General features: G+C 44.7%; 2 protein-coding genes across 4 annotated transcripts in view; both read right to left on the reverse strand.

The window, feature by feature from the left end:
• Positions 1-21,491, reverse strand: part of EVI2A (ecotropic viral integration site 2A) — a 172,653-nt gene that overhangs the window by 24,861 nt on the left and 126,301 nt on the right. The gene's annotated exons all lie outside the window — the stretch shown is intronic.
• Positions 1,968-21,083, reverse strand: WSB1 (WD repeat and SOCS box containing 1). The gene is made up of 9 exons (XM_083714713.1): positions 20,919-21,083; positions 16,637-16,805; positions 14,018-14,286; positions 12,063-12,194; positions 10,521-10,621; positions 7,298-7,470; positions 6,049-6,162; positions 3,918-4,025; positions 1,968-3,101 (listed from the first exon to the last, which is right to left on the reverse strand). The coding sequence occupies exons 1-9, from the start codon at positions 20,956-20,958 to the stop codon at positions 2,942-2,944; spliced, it is 1,266 nt and encodes a 421-aa protein (XP_083570839.1). The 5' UTR covers positions 20,959-21,083; the 3' UTR covers positions 1,968-2,941.

Below are 21,491 nucleotides of genomic sequence, written 5' to 3' on the forward strand. Positions count from 1 at the left end.
GCAACCCAGTTCTTCCCAGCAGGCTAACTTTCTATTGCATTTCAGCCTTCAGCAACCTGGTGCCCTCATGATGTTCTGGACTACAACTCCCATCATGCCCTAGTGCACATGCTCTTGCAGTGTGCTACTTGCCAACATGCTGCAGCCCTTCTTGCCTTACGCCATCTTAGGGTCCTGCTCACTTCCTATTGGCAGCAAAGCTAGTCCCCCAGGCATTTGGGCACTGGCAAACCTGAAAAGCCTTGTGACCTTGTCACTCTCCCAGCACAAATGCAAAACTGGCTGTGGTCTAGTGCCCCCCACCCAGCCATTGCCTCTGAATCCAAAGTCTAGCTCCCAAATTAATTGCTTCATTAAACTTAACACCAGCTGCTTCGTAATGGGCACTGCGCCCCATGCATTTTGGAGGGAGTTTTGCGAGTAGGCCAGCTCATTGCAGTGTTTATAATCATTATTTTGACTGCTTGTACTGCAGCAGCTTCCAGCCACTGTTCTCAAGAAACTCGAGCAGTTGGGTCTCTTGACAGCTGGCAGGGATGCAAAGGGATAGAAATCTACCTCTACCTCCTCCCCGCCCCCCAAGCAAAGGATTGTTTTCACCCTGGCACTCAGGCTGCCATGGTTCTCCCTTCAGCGTGATTCGTGCTTCACAGCTCTGAAGTTCCCGTTTTGCAGCCAGTTCCTGTTAACCGGATGCAGCTGCTTCATCTCCTCTTCCACGGGAATAAAGGGAAGTAACAGGCAGATTGCAGAGACAATCCCAAGAGCTGGGCTCAAAGGCCTTCCTAGAAATTGCGCCACCCTCCCAGCTCACCACCAATCTATTATACAGAACTTTGGCGAGATCATACTTTGAATAATGTTGTGTTGTATTCCATTGCTTCAACTAAAATGGCAGTGCAGAACCGGAAAAGGTGCCCGAAATGATATGAGAGTTGGAGCTAAACATTTAGAAAGGCAAGTAAACTGAGACAGGATTATGGGGTGGTGAAATGGGGATATAGTGAGATGCTTTTCTTCCTTGCTCATACCTCTAGAATTTGGGGAGATCCAGTGAACCAGAGTGTTAGGAAGATTCATGCGACAAAAGAAATTCATGTCTACTAGCCATGATGCCGACTGTCTCGCCAGAGTGCTGCATGCTCTAGTTATCTCCCGCTTGGACTACTGCAATGCGCTCTACGTGGGGCTACCTTTGAAGGTGACCCGGAAACTACAACTAACCCAGAATGTGGCAGATAGACTGTTGACTGGGGGCAGCCGCCAAGACCACATAACACCGGTCTTGAAAGACCTACATTGGCTCCCAATACGTTTCTGAGCACAATTCAAAGTGTTGGTGCTGACCTTTAAAACCCTAAACAGCCTCGGCCCAGTATACCTGAAGGAGCGTCTCCACCCCCATTGTTCTGCCCGGACGCCGAGGTCCAGCGCTGAGAGCCTTCTGGCAGTTCCCTCATTGCGAGAAGCCAAGCTACAGGGAACCAGGCAGAGGGCCTTCTCGGTAGTGGGGCCCGCCCTGTGGAACGCCCTCCCATCAGATGTCAAAGAGATAAACAACTACCTGACATTCAGAAGACATCTTAAGGCAGCCCTGTTCAGGGAAGTTTTTAATGTGTGACATCTTAGTGTATTTTTGGTCTTTGTGGAAGCTGCCCAGAGTTGCTGGGGAAACCCAGCCAGATGTCGGGGTACAAATCATAAATTATTATTATTATGACAGCTACTGTCTCTCTTCACTGTTGGGAGCCAGAAATGTTAGGCAACAGCCCTCCTAACATTTCAATGGCCAGTTGGGAGTTGTCGGTTCAGCAAAGGTTCCCCCACACCAGATTTAGATGGAAAAGGAAGTCAGCAAACATATTCCTTTGCTTTCTTCTCTGTCATTCCCATTTTCAAACTCAAGATGAAGCTCACACAAAACAAACAAACAAACCAGCTTTTCAAAAACCCTGTAGGGTGGTGTATTTTTTTTGTAACAACTTTTTAATACAAAAAAAGAAATATATATAATCAGGCATTTTATGCAATGCATACATTCTTTGTATCTGCAAGTCCAGATGAACAGAAGGCAAAAGCATATGAAAACAAGAATGGTTTCATGTCTTTGGTAGTTCACCCAGTTATCACCCCCTTTAAATGACAAAGGTTGACTGAAGTGTTGGGTGGGGGGTGGAGGGTGGGAACCCTGAGCCTGTGAAGAAGTCACATCTGATAGAGAAGTTGCCAGGATTTAATACAGTAGCTGGATTTCAAAGGTTTAAGGACCCCAAGCGATCCTGGACACTCACCATTCAATTTGTGGCAAAATTAAGGCCTCCCTGAAGATGACACGTGTCTGGTAAATCAAGCTTTCTTCCTCTCCCGTGCTGTGGGCCTCAAGGAAATTCACTCCTTCTGCTACACAAGATGTACACAACCCAGGGCCCCATTTTGAGAGCCCCCTGCCAAAAATGCACAACATACAGAAGCCACTAAATTTTGTTTTCCTATCCCTGAGCCACAAACACCACTCTATACACAGCACCAATACAGCTTGTGGCTCCAGAATCTATATATATATCTGTGTGTGTTTGTGTGCACACGTATATATGTATCATACACACACAAACACACATGCCTATATACATGCTATATTCTACATTAAAAAAGCAATCACAAATGATATACACGGGTAATACATAGCAGCTAACATCTAATTATTTACAGATTTTCACAGTTAGAATTTCTTTAGAAAAGTCTGGCGCTTTCAGAAACACCTCTACTGATCTTCTCTATAAATACCGTCTTTAAGGAAACTCCCCTTCTTTATTCTTAAGGAAAAATAACGACCGAAGCATGTGAAGTGTTCAGCTCAAAAAGGCTTACAAAAAGCTTGAGGTTCTCTTTCGCCCACGTGCCAGACAGACTGCTCTCCTCCTCCCCTTTTCCAATTTACTTTCTAAATCCGGTAGGAAAGGAAAGCCACAATTGTGGGAGGGACAGGCAGATTCTGCACCTGGCTGGTGGGCATCACTCGCCGGATGGCCATGCGGCACAAGTGCTGGAGGCTGGCAACACGCCTGGGAGTGGCCCAGAAGTACACACTTCCGTCTTGCGTCCTGCAGGCAAAAGCAAAATGAAACATGGAAGTCGGTTAGGCTCCCCTAACACCCCATGTGATTCAATCCTCATCATCCCTGGCTAGCAGGACAAGTGGTTAGAGATGAGGGAATTTGCAGTTCAAAAACAGCTGACGTTTGGGAAACACTGGTCTAGAACCAGCCCTGCCAACCTGCTGCCCCATATCCAACAACATACGTAGGCAAACTAAGGCCCGGTGGCCGGATCCAGCCCAATTGCCTTCTGAATCCGGACCGCGGACGTTCCAGGAATCAGCGTGTTTTTACATGAGTAGAATGTGTGCTTTTATTTTAAAATGCATCCCTGGGTTATTTGTGGGGCATAGGAATTCATTCCCCCCCCCCCAAAAAAAATATAGTCCGGCCCCCCACAAGGGAGAGTGGACCGGCCCCCTGCTGAAAATGTTTGCTGGCCCCTGTCCAACAACATCTGGATGGTGTGATTGACAATAGCTGTAGACAATTTGAGTGGGGTCAAAAGGTTCTCTTCCTTCAACAGAAAAAAAGCCCTTCCGTCATAAAGAGGAAACTCTCCAGATCAAAACCATTTACTGCCATCAAAGGCTCACACATTTCTTTACTCAAGGATTATCTATCAAGCAGCATTGATGGCGACTGCTTTAAGTAGTTACTTCCAAGCAGCAACTAGAGAAACAGGCCCCAGTGCATATATTTATATATAAATAACATAAGAGAGGTCTTCTTTTAAAATATCCACTTGCCTTTTAAGAAACTGCCATGCCAGTGGAGTATGCATGTTTTGCGGTTATTATTATTACTTTGAGGTTGGCTTACCCAGCAGCTAGAACACTGCCATCAGTAGAAAAGGCACAGCAAAGCCCATTGTTCAGAGGTGCAACCTGGACAGGGTGGTCTTCGTCAATTCGCCAGAACCGCACCATCCTGAAAAGAGAGCAAACAGGTTAAGTTGACAGCCTCTATTTTATCATCACTGCTAAACTTTATGCTTAATTTGAGCAACAGCTGGAAGCTGATGCAGCTCCGTTGGTTGCTGAAGACATCTAGGGAGGGACGATGAAGATGAGCAAATTGACGAAGCCGTCTCACTGCAGCGCCAGCAAGAGGAGCAGGGACTGATGCGAGGCCTAAGGCGACATGCACATTCTAGCCGTTGGTCCAAAATAAAGCCAGGGCATTCTGGACTGCAAACTGAAGGTCCTGGTGGTTTGCAAGTGCCGCAGCAAAGAGCTGATGCAGCACGGTTGGCTGACAACCCAAGCAGTTAGCTGGGAACTGTACAGGGCCCTTCAATCATATGTGATGCAGGCAATACAAAACTGGATCACTTCCCCCCCACCCTGTTAATCTTTTAAATGGCGGGATTTTGATCTGGGAATATGGGCGTTTTAAGTTTTCCTCTCCCCACTGCCAGTCCTCCTCCGGTTTTCTTGACCTCCTGTCAACCTGCTGAAACACCAGGAAAATATTGTGCCAATACTGGGGAGGGAGGGAGGAAGGGTAGGGGGTGCGTGCTGCAGCTTGGAGACCTAAACCTTGAAATAGCAACGGGGAAGAGGTTAGACACCCCAGCCTCTGCACAACGGCTGGAATTGAAGTTGAAGCTGCCTGTAGTTTAAAGGGGGAGAAAATACACTTGGGAGATCCAGCCAGGCCTCCCGCGTTGGGTGTGTTTGGACTCAAGCCAAGCATGACCTCACTGGCAGGGCCTTAGGAAAGCCACAAGGTTTAGGACGCCTGCAATCCATTTCTAAGGAAGAATAGTTAATCCCTGGCCTAGGAGATGGATAAGCACCACTGTATCCACCCAACCTGCTGATTTTGGCACCAGTGAGGAAAAGGAATGGGGGAGGTAAAATTTTCCTCCTCCTCGATCCTCACCGATTATGTGTGAAGAGGTGGGTTGGGGATGATGACACCCACCCCCTGGATCTGCATGGATCAGGTGAGGAAGTCCTGAGTGACTGAATCCACTGCAAGTGAGCAAGCCCATGGTTAATGTCATATAACGGAAGGCAATGTAGGGATCCCCCTAAATGCAGTCTGAAATGGTATATACCACGATACAGCCCCGGTATTCTTCCTCCTCATTCTGCCACGTGTCAAAGCAATACTCCCCCCCCCCACGTTGCTCAAGGAAATTCAGACCAAAGGTCTAAATACCTCAATGATAAAATGTGTCAGGTCTCCAGGAATGTTGCAGAAAGGTTTTAGAAGGAAGCTTGCTTGCGCAAGTGAGCCCACTCCTGTGTCTTGTGACAGGGCACTTTTCAGCAACCCCTCGACAAAGGTGCCGGAAAGCCACATGCCCAGCTGTCAGATTGTCTCCTATTGCATAATGACTGTTTACATAGGAGCAGGTTCTAACTTGCCAGACGACTGTTCAATATTGAGAAACTGCTCAATTAACTTCAGATGAAGTCGTGACTCTAGCTTCTGCCCCAGTTTCTTTCTTGCTGCGGGCTTGATGTGGCTGAGCAGACAATCTGAGGTTCCATGGCTCTTATTTACCTGCCCACGAGTTATTACAGACACCACTCTTCCCAATTTGTGACCTCCAGGTATTCTGAGCTGCTACTTCCATTACCCTGATCACTGGGCCAAGTCAGCTGAGGATTCCATAATCACCAGCAAGGCAACACCACCTAAGCATTCTAATTTGAGTTTAAAGTTTCATCTTCTCTCCTGCTGACTGTGCTGTTTCATTGTGCAGCTCATCTGATTATTGCATTCAACTGCGTTTTAAAATTGTGTGCTTGTGGGGCGCTTTGAAGACCCTCGGGTTGCGTAGGTAAATAATTCTGGCCGATTTCCCCTTATCTGCCTAATTCAAGCGCCGGTCATCCGCGATGGGGAAAGCTTCCCTCACCCTCAAAGACACTACACAAAAGTTCATTTCCCAGCCAGCAAGAACCAGCGGAACCAAGCCGTGCTTTGCCATACTTACTTATCATCGGCAAGACTCGCAATATGCAGTCCGTCGTGGCTAAAAGATACAGATCTGACCCAGCGGTCATTTGCTCCCCCAGCAAATATTGGAGTCGGTGCGGGAAACAGATGCCTGAGGATGAAATTAAGAACTTTGGTTCACGGGACATTTGCTCTGCGTTTAATCATTAACCAAAAGCCAATCAACAGGGCTTGCCAGGACTAAGGCTGTGTACGCTCCATGTATTTAAGGGACAAAGAATTCTGGGAATTGTAGTTGGCTAAGGGTGCTGGGAATTCTAACTCTGTGAGGGGATAAACTACAGCTCCCAGGATTCTTTGAGGGAAGCCATGCATTTGGAATGGAAGGCGGGCACACACAGCCTTTGTACATTAATGGATCTAAGTTTGAAGTTAACAGATCTAAGTTACTCGTGTCCTTTAATTTCAATGTGTCTGCTCCCAAGAAAGACTAACATTAGATGCAAGTCAGTTCCACATTCTGCTCTGTTGGCCACAAACTGACCATAAGCTAGCTGACTGGGGTGGGTTTGAATATACAAACAAGCCATAGTTAAGCCAAGAGAACCATGGCTTGCGCATACACACACACACACACACACACACACGTACGGGCATGAAGGTATGTCAACTGCTTTGAGGAGTTAAAACACACACACAAAAACCAATCAAGCAGTGCGCAACTTTTATGAAATAAAAACAGTTACCAGCTTTACCCAACCTGGTGCCCTCTAGATGTTGCTGAACGTCCGACTCCCATTGTCCCCGATTTGTTGGTCATGCTGGCTGGGGCCGATGGGAGTCGAAGCGTCTGCTGGGCACCAGTTGGTGAATCTTCAGTGATTAGCCGTAGTCTCTGGGGCCTCCAAGCAGAAGAGTCTTTCAAGCCTTGTACCCCGCCTGACACTCCATTCTTAATGTGTGCCAGCAGAGCGTGTTCTCTACTAGTGAACTGGGGTCCCCAAGTTTCTATTTTGCTATTCACTAATCCCTATTTCACACCTGGAGAACTGGAGTCGCTTCTCTAAAGTAAGCCACTGAAAGCATTTCTGGCAGTGGTGGGACCTGAACCCAGTCCTCCCTCCCAGCCGAGAACTGTCCGATGAACAACACCGGCTCCTGGCTTCGTCCAATTCTTTTTAACCTGGTACAAATCTAAGCAGAGGCTGCCCTTGTAAAATAAAGAATGCCAAAGGTGGGCAAGTTTTTAAGATTATCCCTGTGCCCACTCCACCCAACTCACGCACCCAAACTCCATCAGAACAGCTCCAGTGTGCGGGTCCCAGACACAAACGCGGGTGTCATGAGATGCCGTAGCCAGTAAAGCTCCGTCAGGAGAAAACTCGCAGGCTACAACATCGTTGTGGTGCCCTTCCAGTTTTCGGATGAGAGTGTACTTATCCATATCCCAAAGCAACACCTGCAATCAAAACAAGCTCATGTTATAGCGATGCCCAGGCACAGAGGAGACATTTCATCAACATGTTCCCACCACCCCGCTCCCTGCAAAACTACGTTTTCTGCTAGTTTTACTGAGGATTACAACTAAAGCCAAGCATTAAGAATTACTACAATTACGGAAAATGCTCAGTGCCATACTCAGAATTATTTAAATTAAAGCAAACATGCATATTAAGTGTTATTTATAAAAATAAGCCAAAAAATTAAAACGTTTACATCAACACTGGTGGTTTTACTGAATCCCATGTTATTACTTTAACTGTTTTAAGTAAAAGAATATATAGATATGTATACAGTAGCTGGGTTAAGTACTAACATCCGCCCCCCCCCTTCCAATTAACTAACAAAATTTTAAGAAATATACAGACAGAAAAAAAAGTAAGGTTAACATATGGTTACTCCCGTGGAATCCCCTGTGAGTTTAAGATCACTTGTTTACAATAGGCTTGGATCGCCAACGTCAGCCTAGGAAGAGAAACAGATACTGCAAGCAAAAAAGGAATTGTCACAGCCAAACGACATGACTTTGGCAAAAAAACCCAGAAATTAAACCAAGTTTATTATATTACACATTTTAAGCTTAATTTTTTTAAGAAAAAGAACAAAAATAAAAATCAAGCACTGCTATTTGCCAAGATTTTTTTTTAAAAAATAATAATTTAAAAAGGTCTCAGTAATTAGCAGTTTACACAAAGAGGCACGGCTTAGCACACTTCACATGCAGTTGTATACTTAATACTGTAGTCAGTAAGTTTAAGCATGTGCAGGAAAATTTAGATCTTAAAATTGCACTACAAATTTCAGTGTAATACAATCAACAAGCTAGCAAAGGTTTGTGGCTACAAAAACAGGTTGGCATATAATTTTTAGCCTTTTTACGGAATAGAATATTTTTTCGTTTTTAAAATAAATATATTATGTATGTATGCAAAATTGTTGAGCCACCCTGAACTTTAGGAACAGGCAGAGATAATCAACATAAAACTGGTCCGGGAGGTGGGGAAATAAGGCAGGGTGTAAATAAATATATTAATTAGTGACGCCACTGCTGTACTGTACTGAAACTTCGTTACTAAGTCCGTCACAATAAGCGACGAGGGACCGGCTCAGTTTTATTAAGAGACTCCAGAATTCCATAGGAATTGGAAATATCTATTGTTAAAATTTTAAGAGGAGCCAGAGGATCTCTTTACCAACGTTAAAATAAAATAAAAAGGAAAAGAAAGGGGGAGGGGGAAGCAGAAAGTGGACATCAACCAGCACCTGCGTACGTACAGTACACCCTGCAGTCGAATGCAAGGTTACTTCGTCCTATGGTAAAGTTCGCCTCCAGCCTGGTGGCCAGAGATGCCACTGTTTCTGCCCAGCTAACACCAATGTGCGCTTGTCTGAGTGGTGCCAGCTTACCCTCAATCACACCAATATTGCTGCCACCACCTGTGACAGGGAAAGCAAGAAGCTTATGGAAAACACACAGCCTAAAAAAAAGATCAATGCATACATCTACATCTGTTCTATTTTAAAGGGCTTTACTGATAAGTCTTTCTTATCTAGGCTTCCTTTTTTTAAAATAATAATAATAGTAGTAATAATAATAATAATAATCACAATAGGCTTTTCTTTATAGTTCTTTTTCAAATGACACTATCTCTCTGCTAACCTTCAAGCTGCTAACTTTGAAAGCCACAATTTTTACTAGCCCGGAGGATGGACAACTTGTTCGACCCCGAAGGCCGTCTCAGGGGTGGGTAGTTGATAAAGAGACGCAGCACCGGCATTTTATTTTTTTAAAAAAACAATATTTATTAAAGTTTCAAAGACGCAGCACCGGCATTTTAATCCATGTGACAAAACATTACAATTGGCGGCTGGTGAATTTATTCTGTGACATTTGATTTCGCAACTGGTGGCTCTGGGTTGTAATAAGTCAACTCAGGCCTAACTTCTGAAAAAAGCGTAAATTTTATACTTTCAGAATTTCTGCCCAACATGTGGACTAGAAACTTAACTCCTAAAATGGGATTTAAGGGTTCCAGATTCTAACAAAACTCCAGTCCTCACGCTTCAGGCGATACAAGTTGTCCACCCTTCTATTACCCCTACCTGGAGTTTTCTAATATTAAACTGAACAGAAGATACACAACTCAAATCCCAGCATGCTTATTCGAAAGTAATTCAGTGCAGGCTTGCTCTCAAATAAGCATGTCTTGGACTGCAACTTTATAGACTTAGCACTATTCTAGACTTTTATATCAGGGATGGGAACCTTCAGCCTCCCAAATGTTGTTGGGCTCTCGCCCTTAGCAGCATTGGCCAGTCCTTATCCCCCCCCTCCAAGACCAGTGGTTGGGGATGATGGGAGCTATAGCCCCACAACACCTGGGGGGGCGACAGGTGCCTTGTTCCTGCTTTATACAAAGAAGCAGCTCACTCTATGTTCTTTGACTGCCCTGTGTTGCATTTTGCAAGTACGGCAGCACAACACAGTTTGATGCAAAACTCACTGCTCATCCTTTCCAAAGCACTGAGAGCTCAGGGGCAGTTTGTTGGAAACTGTCCAAGAATGACATTTTACTGTCAAGTAAGATCAGCAGCCCAGGCTTTGGAAAAGTAATCTTTCAAATGAGCGTGACAGCAGAATATCAGGAGTCACAAAGTATTACTATAAAACTATTCCTTTCTTAAGCAAAACGTTTGTGCCCTCTCTCTCTCTCTTTTAAGTCATGGAACAGATGGAGATATGCATGGCTACTTTGCAAGATTCCTCAACTTTATTGAGACTAAAAGCAATAAAAAGTTCAGCTCAGTAAATGATAACCGAACGAAAGCCTGGTGCCAATTTACTACACATGTTTTTGTCATGCAATTCCTTAAATCATCATCATCATCATCATCATCATCATCATCCAGCATGACACAGAGCACAAGCTGGCTTTATTCTTAAGATTCAAGATAATTCTTTGCTCACAATCAAAGACAGGTTGAAGAACATGAAACTTTGATACTTACTGCTTTACTGGCCCCCACAGAGCAGAGAATGGAAGAATCTGGAGAGAAAGCACAGCTATAGACCCAGTTTGGGTGCCCTCTTAATACTTTCATCATATTTCCTGGGAAATGAAAGGGAAGGGAATAAAGCCAGTTTAGTATCCAACACTCATATTTTACTTGAAATATTTTAAGGTGCTTCCAAGAGCTACAGCCTCACAAAGCCAAGTACAAAGAAAGTACAAAGTACTGAGCCATCAAGCTCAGTATTGTCTACATCAACACTCCAACATCCAGCCCTAACTGTAGATCGAGCCTTGGACATTCTGCACTCCAAGCAGATGCTCTAACCATGGTCCTTCCCCCAATAGGTACAGAAGGAAGTGCAGAAGGAAAAGAGTCACAGCAGAACACATGTACAGGTTAGTTTTGGAGATGCAAGCTTCTTTCGGAATCAGGGAAAGGCTGCCACGAAGAGGAAGATCTTCAAGGTCTGCCTAAATGCAAGAGCTGAAGACACAAAGCCACCGAAGGGAAGTCTACTGTTTTGGGAGCCACCACCAAGAAGGCTTGGTCTCTTATGCATGCCAGCCTAGCTGATCTGGCCCTTGCGGTAGAGCTAAGCTTGAAGGCAGGATTGGATGAAGGCAGTCCTTCAGAGAACCTGCCAAAGCCCTAAACAGCTTGAGTCCATGATTTATCTGTGCTGCTGCTGTTGACATCTGTCTGCCTCAAGAGACAATGGAGGAGAGTGCCTTTGGGAGTGAAGTTAAAATGCTGGAGAGTATCTGTGCTCTATACATACACACATACACATACACTACTTAACAAAAATAAAAGCTGCTCTATCCAAAATGAGAAACTCTAAAACCCCAGCTAGAATTCTGGTTTGCAAACAAGGATCAAGGTGTGGTTCGCAAGTCTAATTTCTAGTCAAGAATTTAGATCTAATGTGTGCATGCTTGTCTGCGAGGACAATTTTGGAAGGCTGGCAGATATTATAGACAGACAAATCTGGGACACTGGGAACATCTCTACAAATAACCATTTGAGCCCGCTGTATATAAAGAAAACAATCTCAAAACATCAAAAAAAAATTTTTTTTACTAATGCATCATAGCTTTCCATTAAAGGTAAAGGTACCCCTGCCCGTACGGGCCAGTCTTGACAGACTCTAGGGTTGTGTGCTCATCTCACTCTAGAGGCCGGGAGCCAGCGCTGTCCGCAGACACTTCTGGGTCACGTGGCAAGCGTGACGAAGCTGCTCTGGCGAACCGGCACCAGAGCAGCACACGGAAACGCCGTTTAACTTCCCGCTATAAAGCGGTACCTATTTTTCTAATTGCACTTAAGGGTGCTTTCGAACTGCTAGGTGGGCAGGAGCTGGGACCGAAAGACGGGAGCTCACTCCGCCGCGGGGATTCGAACCACCGACCATGCGATCGGCAAGACCTAGGCGCTGAGGTTTTACCCACAGCGCCACCCGCGTCCCTTTCCATTGCTAGACAGTAAATCATGTCCCTGTTGTTTGTTACGCCACGCAAAACGTTCCTGATAACATACCATCATCCTTCAGGTCCCATACTCTTAGTGTTTTGTCTCGTGAAGCAGACACTAGTATCAGGCTGCCATCAGGGGCAAAGGTTAAGTCTCTGACAACTTCTGTATGGTCCATTAAATTAAGGAGGAGCTTTCCTGTTGGAATAAAATATTTTAAAATTAAACCTGGAAAGTCAGGAACAAAGAGCAAAAGGCTTCTTTTCTTACTGCAACTCTTGGGGGAAAGGTTGGCATTCTTCCTTCTGTATCAACATTTTAAATACTTAATATTGTTAAAAACAAACAAAAGCCTTGATGTGTTACAATGGCTACATACACAATACACATTTTAAAAAACCCACCCCAAGAATCATGGGAACTGTAGTTTGTTAAGGACACTAGAAATTGCATATAGCTCTTTGATGGGAAAACTAGTTCCCAAGCCTTGATTGGGGGGGTGCTTTAAATGTGCAGGGTGTACTGCAGATGTGTACTTTGCAGTAACAGGGTGTTACTTTATATTTATTAATGTTTAGGGCTGTTGGGAAACAAATTACATACAGGTAAGCAGGTTTAAACACATCCACTTTGGAGGGGAAGGGCAGGATACATATCCTTTGATAAATCAAATATTGTGCCAGTCTTGTAAGTAACAGTTACCAGCCTGGAAGTATGGTGTAATCCATCTCTTCTCCGCCCACCCACAGGCCTTCTATCAAATTCCTTCTTGTCTATGGCTACCAGGCCAGTGCTTAAATGCAAGGCTGTCTTACACAGTACTTTTAATACGTTATTTGTTGATCCCAAACATATTTCAGTTAAGCCAATATGCTTGTGTTATCTGTTGGATAAGCTTTTAGACCTGATGCCAGGAAAGCTTATCTTCTAAGCAGTGCAAAGATTTACTTTGAAACTCAAGGAACTTGGCAGCCTGCTTGACATTTAAACATTGTCCTATGCAGTGCATCGTTCCAATTTCCGTTCTAAAGGTACATATTTTTCACCCAGACCAGAAGCTAACTAGGTGAAAACTGCCACTGTAAAGACAGTCTCCAGCGATCAAAGAAATTCATTTTAAAGGGATCAGAGAGGACAACTAATAAAAAAGCAACCGCAACCACAAACCCCCAAATTATCTCGCTAATGACTGGTACAAAATGTGTGCAACATTACAACCAAGAATTTGTCTAGCTCAACACTTAAGCCGGTCATTTTTCGGCTCTATGGATCAGATAATTATCAAGACTTTGACAGCAGAATGGTGACACCCCGAAATCAGGACTTCAAAGCACCTGCAAGGTGCTGCGAAAACAAAGTTGTCTTCTGTTTTAGTTGGACTTTTGATGCAATCCATTTTTCATGGGATCCTGCCAAACTGAGCATGACCTATCCCCCCCCCTCATCATCTGCTCAGTTGGGCTGTGCATCCATTCTCTGCTGGGGACAGATGCGCATAGCCAAGGAAGGATTTTGCCACATCCTCCCACTCATCAGATGATACGAGATGGAACAGCATTGTGGGCTGTCAATTTGGATCCCCTGGCATGCCAAGAGTGGCCTACGGGCCAATACTTCCCCAGCATAATTCAAGGAAAGTTCAGAGTCATTGGGGATGAGCACAACCACAGGCCTGCAGGTCAGGTGTGCCAGGCCCCTCCATCAGTCCCGCACCCTCTCTGCCTATGTGGCTATTAGGCTCGGAGGGGGAAATCCTTCTGATGAAATCAAAAGGGAGGTTTTATGTCATCATGGCAGCAACCCGCCCCTTCATTTCTCAGATCCACCATCACTTCAAACCTGGAAGTTCTATTTATCTGCCACAACCCAAAGCTATTGACAGATCCACCCTCCATGAAATTGGTCCACAGGGACAAGCGGAGCCCTTTCAGGCATCAGAATCACATTTTATGGTTCCCTTCCCCTGGTTCTTAGAAAGAAAGCAAACTGAATTTATTTTCTACTACCAGGACGCTGCTTACCTGTATAGACATCCCATATTTTGATACGACCATTGGATAAGCCCGTTGCCAGGAGAAGCTGGTCTTGGCCGAATTTGAACCGGTGCCATTCTATATTCACACACCGGCTCTGCTTTTCAGGCACGGAAGATCCAAAGGCCAAACTCCAGACAATGTCGCCGCAATCTATGACGTGCTCGCTGGGCTTGTTTTTCTGGTCTCCATTGCTGTTCTGCCTCGAAAGTTTGGAATGGCTTAAATTGGTGAAAGTCTTTACGCCATGCAATGAACTGGGAGGGAAAAACAAGCCAATCTTTTAGAAGGAAGATGTACACACAAACGGCAACATTGATAAAACAAGTCAATATGCAGCATGCTTTCCCAACCTAATGCTTTACAGATACTTTGGACTGCAACTTCCAGCATCCCTGACCATTGAGCTGTCACCAGTTGTAGCCCAAACCATCGTGTGGGGGGGGGGGGCGCTATGGATAATATTCTCTCCATGCAGAGTAGGCCAACCTACTAATGAAAACTTGTTCAATGTATGGGGGAAACTAACAAATTCCAACAGTAAAGGTTTTACTATTTCCCCATTAACTTTATGAATTGGGTCACTGCTACTGCGAGAACCAAAGCAGAAAGCACTGAACATGGAGGTGGGATGAACCCTCCAGACCTCTGTCCACTGGACCACGTTAGCTTTTATGCAGCACATAAACTGTGGAACTCCCTTCCCCAGGAGGCAGTGCTGGCCACCAACTGGGTGGCTTTAAAAGAGGATGAGACAAATTCATGGAGGCGGAGAGGGCTGTCGATGGCTATTAACCACGATGGCCATGCTCTCATGCTCTGCCTCAACACTGAGAGGCAGGAATGCTTCTGGATTCACAGAATCAGAGAGCTGGAAGGGACCCCAGGGTCACCTAATCCAACCCCCACCCCCATTAGGTACCATCAAAATGAAGTATGGTTTGTACAGTCTCTACCATGGACACCTCCCTTCGTAAGGCTGGCATGGTATGTGCGATAGTGGCCTGAGAGTAGATCCCATGGAACTTGAGAGTTAATCTGCAAAGGACATGAGTGGCCCTTGCATGGAAAACAAGGAAGCCCAAAGCAGGCTTTTCATGTGCCCTTTTCAAAAAATGCAATGGAACATTGGTTGCACACCGGCAACACTGAAGTAGGACTGAATTAATGCCTTGACTTATGGGTCTTTTCTCTCTCCCTCTTTTGTTTTGGGATGTGCATCTACTTTGAATAGAGAAGATCACTAGTTCAATCCCGGCATCTCCAGGTAGGGCTTGGAATGTTCCCAGTCTGAAAACCTGGAGTCACTGCCAATCAGTGTAGACAATACTGAATGGTATACATCAGCTCCCGATGTATCTCACCATAGCTGTGGGAAACTTGCAGCTGTCTAGCTGTTTCTGGACTACAGCTCCCAGCATTCTTGATCACTGGCATGTCAACTGGAGCCGATGAGGGTCACAGGTTAACCACTGTTCCATTCAGGTAGTTCCCTTCTTTTGCCTAGTTTACACATTGGCTGTGCTTGCACAAGGGGGTGGACTAAGCACTAATTCAGTCCTACTTCAGTCTTGCTGGTGTGCAACCAAAGGTCCGTTGCGTTCAGTGCATTTTTTGAAAGGACACATGAAAAGCCTGCTTTTAAATTGTATACTGGCATGGAATATGCATTTGTCAGTGCATTTCCCCGTAAAACACACACATTGCACGTAAAGTATTGTGTGCGTAACTTCTGAGTACAGAAACCGCACAGAAAAATCTGAAGACGTGCACAGTTCCAACTGGGAGTTGCGGTCCAACTTGCAAGCAACTTAAATAGCAATGATTGGGTCGTTCCTCCTAAAAAGCAGACTAAACAAATTGTTTCGACACCTCTGGTTTGCATTCTATGCTCACACATGCCACGCTAAACCATGATTGAGTTGCAGCAAGCTTTAGGCTCATGCGCTCTGCACTGCTGAAATTATGCATCCAGAAGCTTCCGCTTTTGGCCAGCTTCAGAAACCACAATTTGAAGCTGTCTGGTTGGAAATTAATCTGTTTGTTATATCCGATGGCATGACAAATCATGATTAAGGGAAAACAAAAGCTTTCTCCCAGTTGCATGAGCAGGAGGACATGTATACACATCTCACACTAAGCCATGGCTTAGCACAGGGTAATGAACCTGTGGTTTTCCCACTACAACACCCATCATCCTTGATGATCAGCTGTGCTAACTGGGTTCATGAGGGTTGGAGAGTTGAAATTCTACCTCCCCTGTTGGATAATGAATGTCTGTGGCTCACCATTGTAATTGGAGAGGGTGCGGCTGCTTTTGGGCTTCGCAGAAGGAGCTGTTTGGCCACTGTGAAGAACAGTGTGCTAGACTAGATGGGCAATTGGCCTGATTTTGCAGGCTCTTTTCCTTATAGAGTTCAGCACCATCTGGAGGACCACAGACTTGCAAAACCAATTATTTTGAAATGACACAATTTGTTTTCGAGTAGAAAGCAGACTGCCTGTTAACTTTAAAAATCTGCTTTCAACACAACTCTTTCCAGAGATTTCTGTAAAGAACACACGACGAACAGAAACAAAGCTATTTTCAAAACAGGCTGTACTCACAAATTATTCAGGCACTGAGACCAAGGAACAAGTTTTACTATGCGATGGCCTTGTGACCAAGCGAAGTAGGAGCCATCTGGAGCAAAGGCAACCGTCCAGTTTTCACGCCCACACTTTTTGTCGAAAGGAGAAGCTGGGGCTAAAAGTTCTCCCACTGTCCGTGATCGTCCTAAAAAAGAGAATGCACCATTTGTAAGCGTAAACCAGAAATCCAATATGCTTCCGACTCCACTTTTTTGAACCCTTGCTACTGAATCATCGCATCAGTAGTCAACAGTGAATACGTTTTGATTTTTGATTTTTACTATTGATCCGACACAGCATTCATGTGAATGGAATTTAAGGATGACAGAGGGAGGTGACTTGTTAAAAGTCAGGAATGAAGTGCTGCTGGTTTAGTGAAAGGAAAAAAGTCGATTGAAATGGAAGGACTCATAGCATCCTAGGAGTGTGAAGGTAATCTAAACTAATCACAACTGCAGCATCTCTATAGAAGAAGGATGGGAAATGTGCAGTCCTCTAGAAGCTGTTGAACTACAATTCCCATAATTCTTACCCCACTAGCCATGCTGGTGGGGGTTGATGGGAGTTGGAGTCCAACATCTGGAGAGCCACAGGTCTCCATTCCTGCTCTTGAATAATACCAAGCCCACAACCAGGAACACATTAGGACCCACACTTTGAGAAGTGCTGCTTTGTAAGAGGGTTCTTGCTGGTATTTGACACACACACACACACACACACACACACACACACACACACAATATCAAGTCTGTCTTGATGTAGCCTAGATTTTTAAAAAGCACTTCCTGTCTTTATATGCCTGCAGATGACAAATGGAGAAGCATGTGCAGAACCTGTGTCTACACACAAGCACAAACTTCACAATAGTATCTACTAAAGGAAGCCTAGCTCTGATTCAAGAGGGTTTACGCCTGACCCTTTTCAGTAAACCAAAGAAAGGATGGCTCCACTTAAACCCACTTTAGTCTAAAAGCATTTAATTCTCTTACTATCCCCAAGCCTGAGTTTCTGTGCAGGCCAATCCTATGAACCTTTGCTCAGAAGTAATCCGCACTGTTCAGTGAGGCTTCCTACAGCACTTGACTTTTTTTTGGGGGGTGTCATTTCCCCCAGAACGCAAAACGGACTAGCTATCTATTTAGCATTCTTGAATGATGTCTAATCTGATTTACCATTCACTCATGCTATCCCATTTAGAAATAGATTTGTTTCAGTGAGGGGCTTGGGAGGGGGAAAGCTAATTACAAAAATAGAAACTGCCTTCATCTGACTGGCATTATACTTCTTTAAAGTATTTCTGCTCCCCCCCCCCCCAAAAAAAGGGTTCCCAAAGCAGGTTAGTTACATATGTTAATGAAAAGACTGACCTCCAGCTTACATATCTAAAAAAGACAAGAGGGGGAAAAGATTGGGAGTAACAATAAAAGTAAACTCACGCTCTATTTCTTAGTTACAAGAAACAGAAAACCATAAAATGTATATAAAATAAGAAATAACTTTTTTCGGTTAACATCTTGTTACCCAATTTTACAAAACAATGCATTTGCAGAAATGGAAGTCACCACTGGAAAAAACTGTAGTGGAATTATTCCCTTGCCTTACATCATCACCCAAGTATGAACAGCCTTCACTGGTTTATTCCACAGACATTTTAAAAAGATGTCACTAAAAGTAACCTATCATTTATTTTCCTCCACTAAATGTGTCCTCCCCCTGTGGACACACAGCAGTTTCTTTCACTGCAACAAGGGAGGAGGAGATTGAGAATCCAAGTTTGCTTCTCTTTCAACCCAAATGCCACATTACAAACAGAACATAAAACAGATGAGAATGAAGATAGAAGGGAGCTTGTTTTCAGTTAATACAGGGTCAGTAATCCCTTAGCGCAGGGTAAATGAACATTACAGGCAGGGTAACTCATTCCCCACTGAGCTCCACTTGCATATGTAAATGGAGGAGGGGGAGAGGGGGCTGTGTACATGAGAAACTCAGCATACATAATGGCAGCAGTGCTATCCATGCCCAAAAAGGCAATAAGCAAGCAAACCCTAAAGCTGAAAACCTACCCTTATTTGGTGACCCATAGGTCTCTTTAAAAAAAGGGGGGAAAGACATGGTAAAAAATAATAATCCACATTTTAAGTGCATTGCAAATTAGCAAGCGAGATAATTTGGGCATCTTGTATTACCAGCAAGAATTTCTCCTCCATTTCTTTCACTTATTTGGGATGAGTGAAGGGGTGGAAGGTTCCAGGCTGACACCCCACCCCCAAAAAAGGAGGGAAAAGCAGGGAAGGGAGAAGAAAAAATTCACCTGACACACAGCAGTTCTGACTCAGTTCTGACTCTTAACGCAACTTCCAATCAGAGTCACTCACACTGCAAGCCCGTGCAGATGTACAACTAACTGCAAAAGAATTTCAATGCGGAACAGACTTGTTCCTCTTTTGGGCTTTGAAATACTCCCCTAACTCCTCGGTCAAACCAGAAGGAAATTGCATGCAAGCAATTTACATTACAGTCCTGCTCTCTATGCTTTATTTAAAAAATCATTTTGCAGCTTTCTGTACTCTCACAGCCCCTGAAATCATTGAAGGAATTGTTTAAAATCTCTACAACCAGATTTCGCCCCCCCCCCCAGTCACCACTAGATCCTTCCTCAGTGTTTCACAAAAAAGCACCTCTCATTCTGAGGAAACAAGAGCTTCCTTGAGGTTATCCCACGAGCCAAAATGTGTGCGCTGTTTTATTCCTCGTTATCAGAGATGATTATCACAGGCTACACCCAGTATATCGCTTTATGATCTTCTGGAAAGTTTTGAGCAGTCTACACACAAAACATGCACCTGGATAAAATGCAATGGCATCTCCCTAAGCTGGAGACCTTACAATGTCTCCTGCACACCAGGAAGTGGTGAACCTGAAGCCCAACAAAAGGTGAGGGGCTCCCAACTCCCCTCAGCCCTAGAGATAAGAGAAGTTGGGGCTGGGCTACAGGATCCCCACTCTTGATTATAAACCCAGTCGCTTGCCCACAGCTAGCTTCTGTCTCAGATTTAGCAGCACTTGTTTTTCTATTTTGCCTGTCACCCTCCTGCTCTCCTAAAGTTCTTTAGGCTGCTCTATCACCACCGCCCAGCCCCACCACACCCAACCGGATCCACTTTATAATCTACTTCTCCAGTGCTATGTCAAATGCTTCTATGCTGCCTCCAAATGCAACAGCCATACCCACCACACAACTCTCAAATTACAGAGGAGTGAAAAGGTTGAGGGGAAACCCAACACCCTTAAGCTACTGCTTTTAGAAGGCTGTAGGAAGGAGGTGGTCACAAGTAATTAAAATTCGAGCATGCGGGGGGGGGGGCTGAGGCTTATGGATTTCATTGGGCTCTGTCCAATTCAGTTCTACTCAGAAGAGACCCACTGAAAGCAAGTCAGTCATGCCCATTAACTTAAATGGGTCTACTCTTGCGTAGGACTAACAAAGCAGCCTGCGAGAGCCTGGCCTGGAACTGTCTCCCCTATAATTTCTTTAATGGCATTCATAACTTGATAAGCCCGTCCCAAAAGACAAAACAAAAGCAAGGTGTACGTAATTTAGCACACCAAATCACACTGCTAATAATAGCACACCGCCATGATTACAGCCCCAACAACCAAGATGCTCTCCTTCAACCCCACGTTTTTTTTCCAGCAGCCCTCATTTCCTCCTATATTGGGCCTATTCCAAGCTTAAGCCACATATGCAAAACTGTACACGCGCGGGCATAAGCAACTTCCAACGAATTGTGCAGAAAGGCAACAGGAACGACGTGCTCGTTTTATTTTGTATAAGGAAAATCATTTGCTCGTAAGCCAGTTTTCTGCACGTTCCCGTACCCCTCCCTTTACTAATGTTTTACTTGATCCCTTGCAAACCTGGGGTTGCATCCAACGTTAGCTTTACTCGCCGCAGATCCCTCGAAACCAAGTGACCCGATTCCGACATGCCCATTCATTTCAATGGGTCTACTCCAAGTAAGGAATCGCCCTGGATGCAACCCACTTAAGAGCAGAGTCCTATCGCATCTTTCAAAGCAAGCCCTGCAATTCGGCTGCCAACGAGCGTTTTCAAGCAGCACGAACCATAACCAACGCCTCTGAGCCATCTTCCTCCCCTCCTTTGCCACCTTTTCGATCCTTTTATTATTAGCATTGTTAATAAACATAATAAGCAATCCCTTTTCCCTTCTCCGCGAAAGGGGGCGCCTCTCACCAATGAGCTTCTCGTTAACACTCGGGGGAAAGCTGGCCATCTACGGAGCCGCCCTTCAGACCGGCTCTGAACAAAGAATGAAAAAAAGGAGCAAAGGGAACGAAAGACTCCAAATGCTTCCCAGGCACCTTCCGCTGCGCCGCAAGAGCTAAAGACTGAGACAAAATGGCCGCCGCGGGAAGGTTTATAAAGGAGGGGCGTGGCCTTTAAGGGCCCCGCGGCCACGCCCCTTACGTGAGAGTCGCGGATTGGGTAAGGGAAAGGGAGGGAATCCGTATTGAGGTCTGTTCTTCCGAAATAGAACGGGCCCACCTCAATGAAATAAGCTAGCTCTTGGGCGAGACCATTCTGCGGAAGGGGGCAAATGTAACTTGGAAAAAGGAACTGTTAAAAGCTGAGGTGGCTCACGTTAGAGCTAGTTGTTCCAAAACTTGTGCGTGTGTGTGTAAATATATATATGTAATATATTATTACTATATATAATATTATTTTCTGGCACTTAAAAGAATTTGGGGAGCTCCCTGATTCTTTTAAGTGCCAGAAAATCATAATCGTAATCATAGTATTTTATTT

This window comes from Podarcis gaigeae (genome assembly GCF_964106915.1).
Source record: "Podarcis gaigeae genome assembly, chromosome: 15".
NCBI lineage: Eukaryota > Metazoa > Chordata > Lepidosauria > Squamata > Lacertidae > Podarcis > Podarcis gaigeae.

Excerpts from the sequence above, each read along its gene's own strand:
- WSB1 (XM_083714713.1), bottom strand. The coding sequence starts at position 20,958 with ATGGCCAGCTTTCCCCCGAGTGTTAACGAGAAGCTCATTG. Across the intron at positions 16,806-20,918 it reads TGTTAACGAGAAGCTCATTG|GACGATCACGGACAGTGGGA; the intron begins GTGAGAGGCGCC and ends TCTCTTTTTTAG. Across the intron at positions 14,287-16,636 it reads TCTCAGTGCCTGAATAATTT|TTCATTGCATGGCGTAAAGA; the intron begins GTGAGTACAGCC and ends TTTCCCTCCCAG.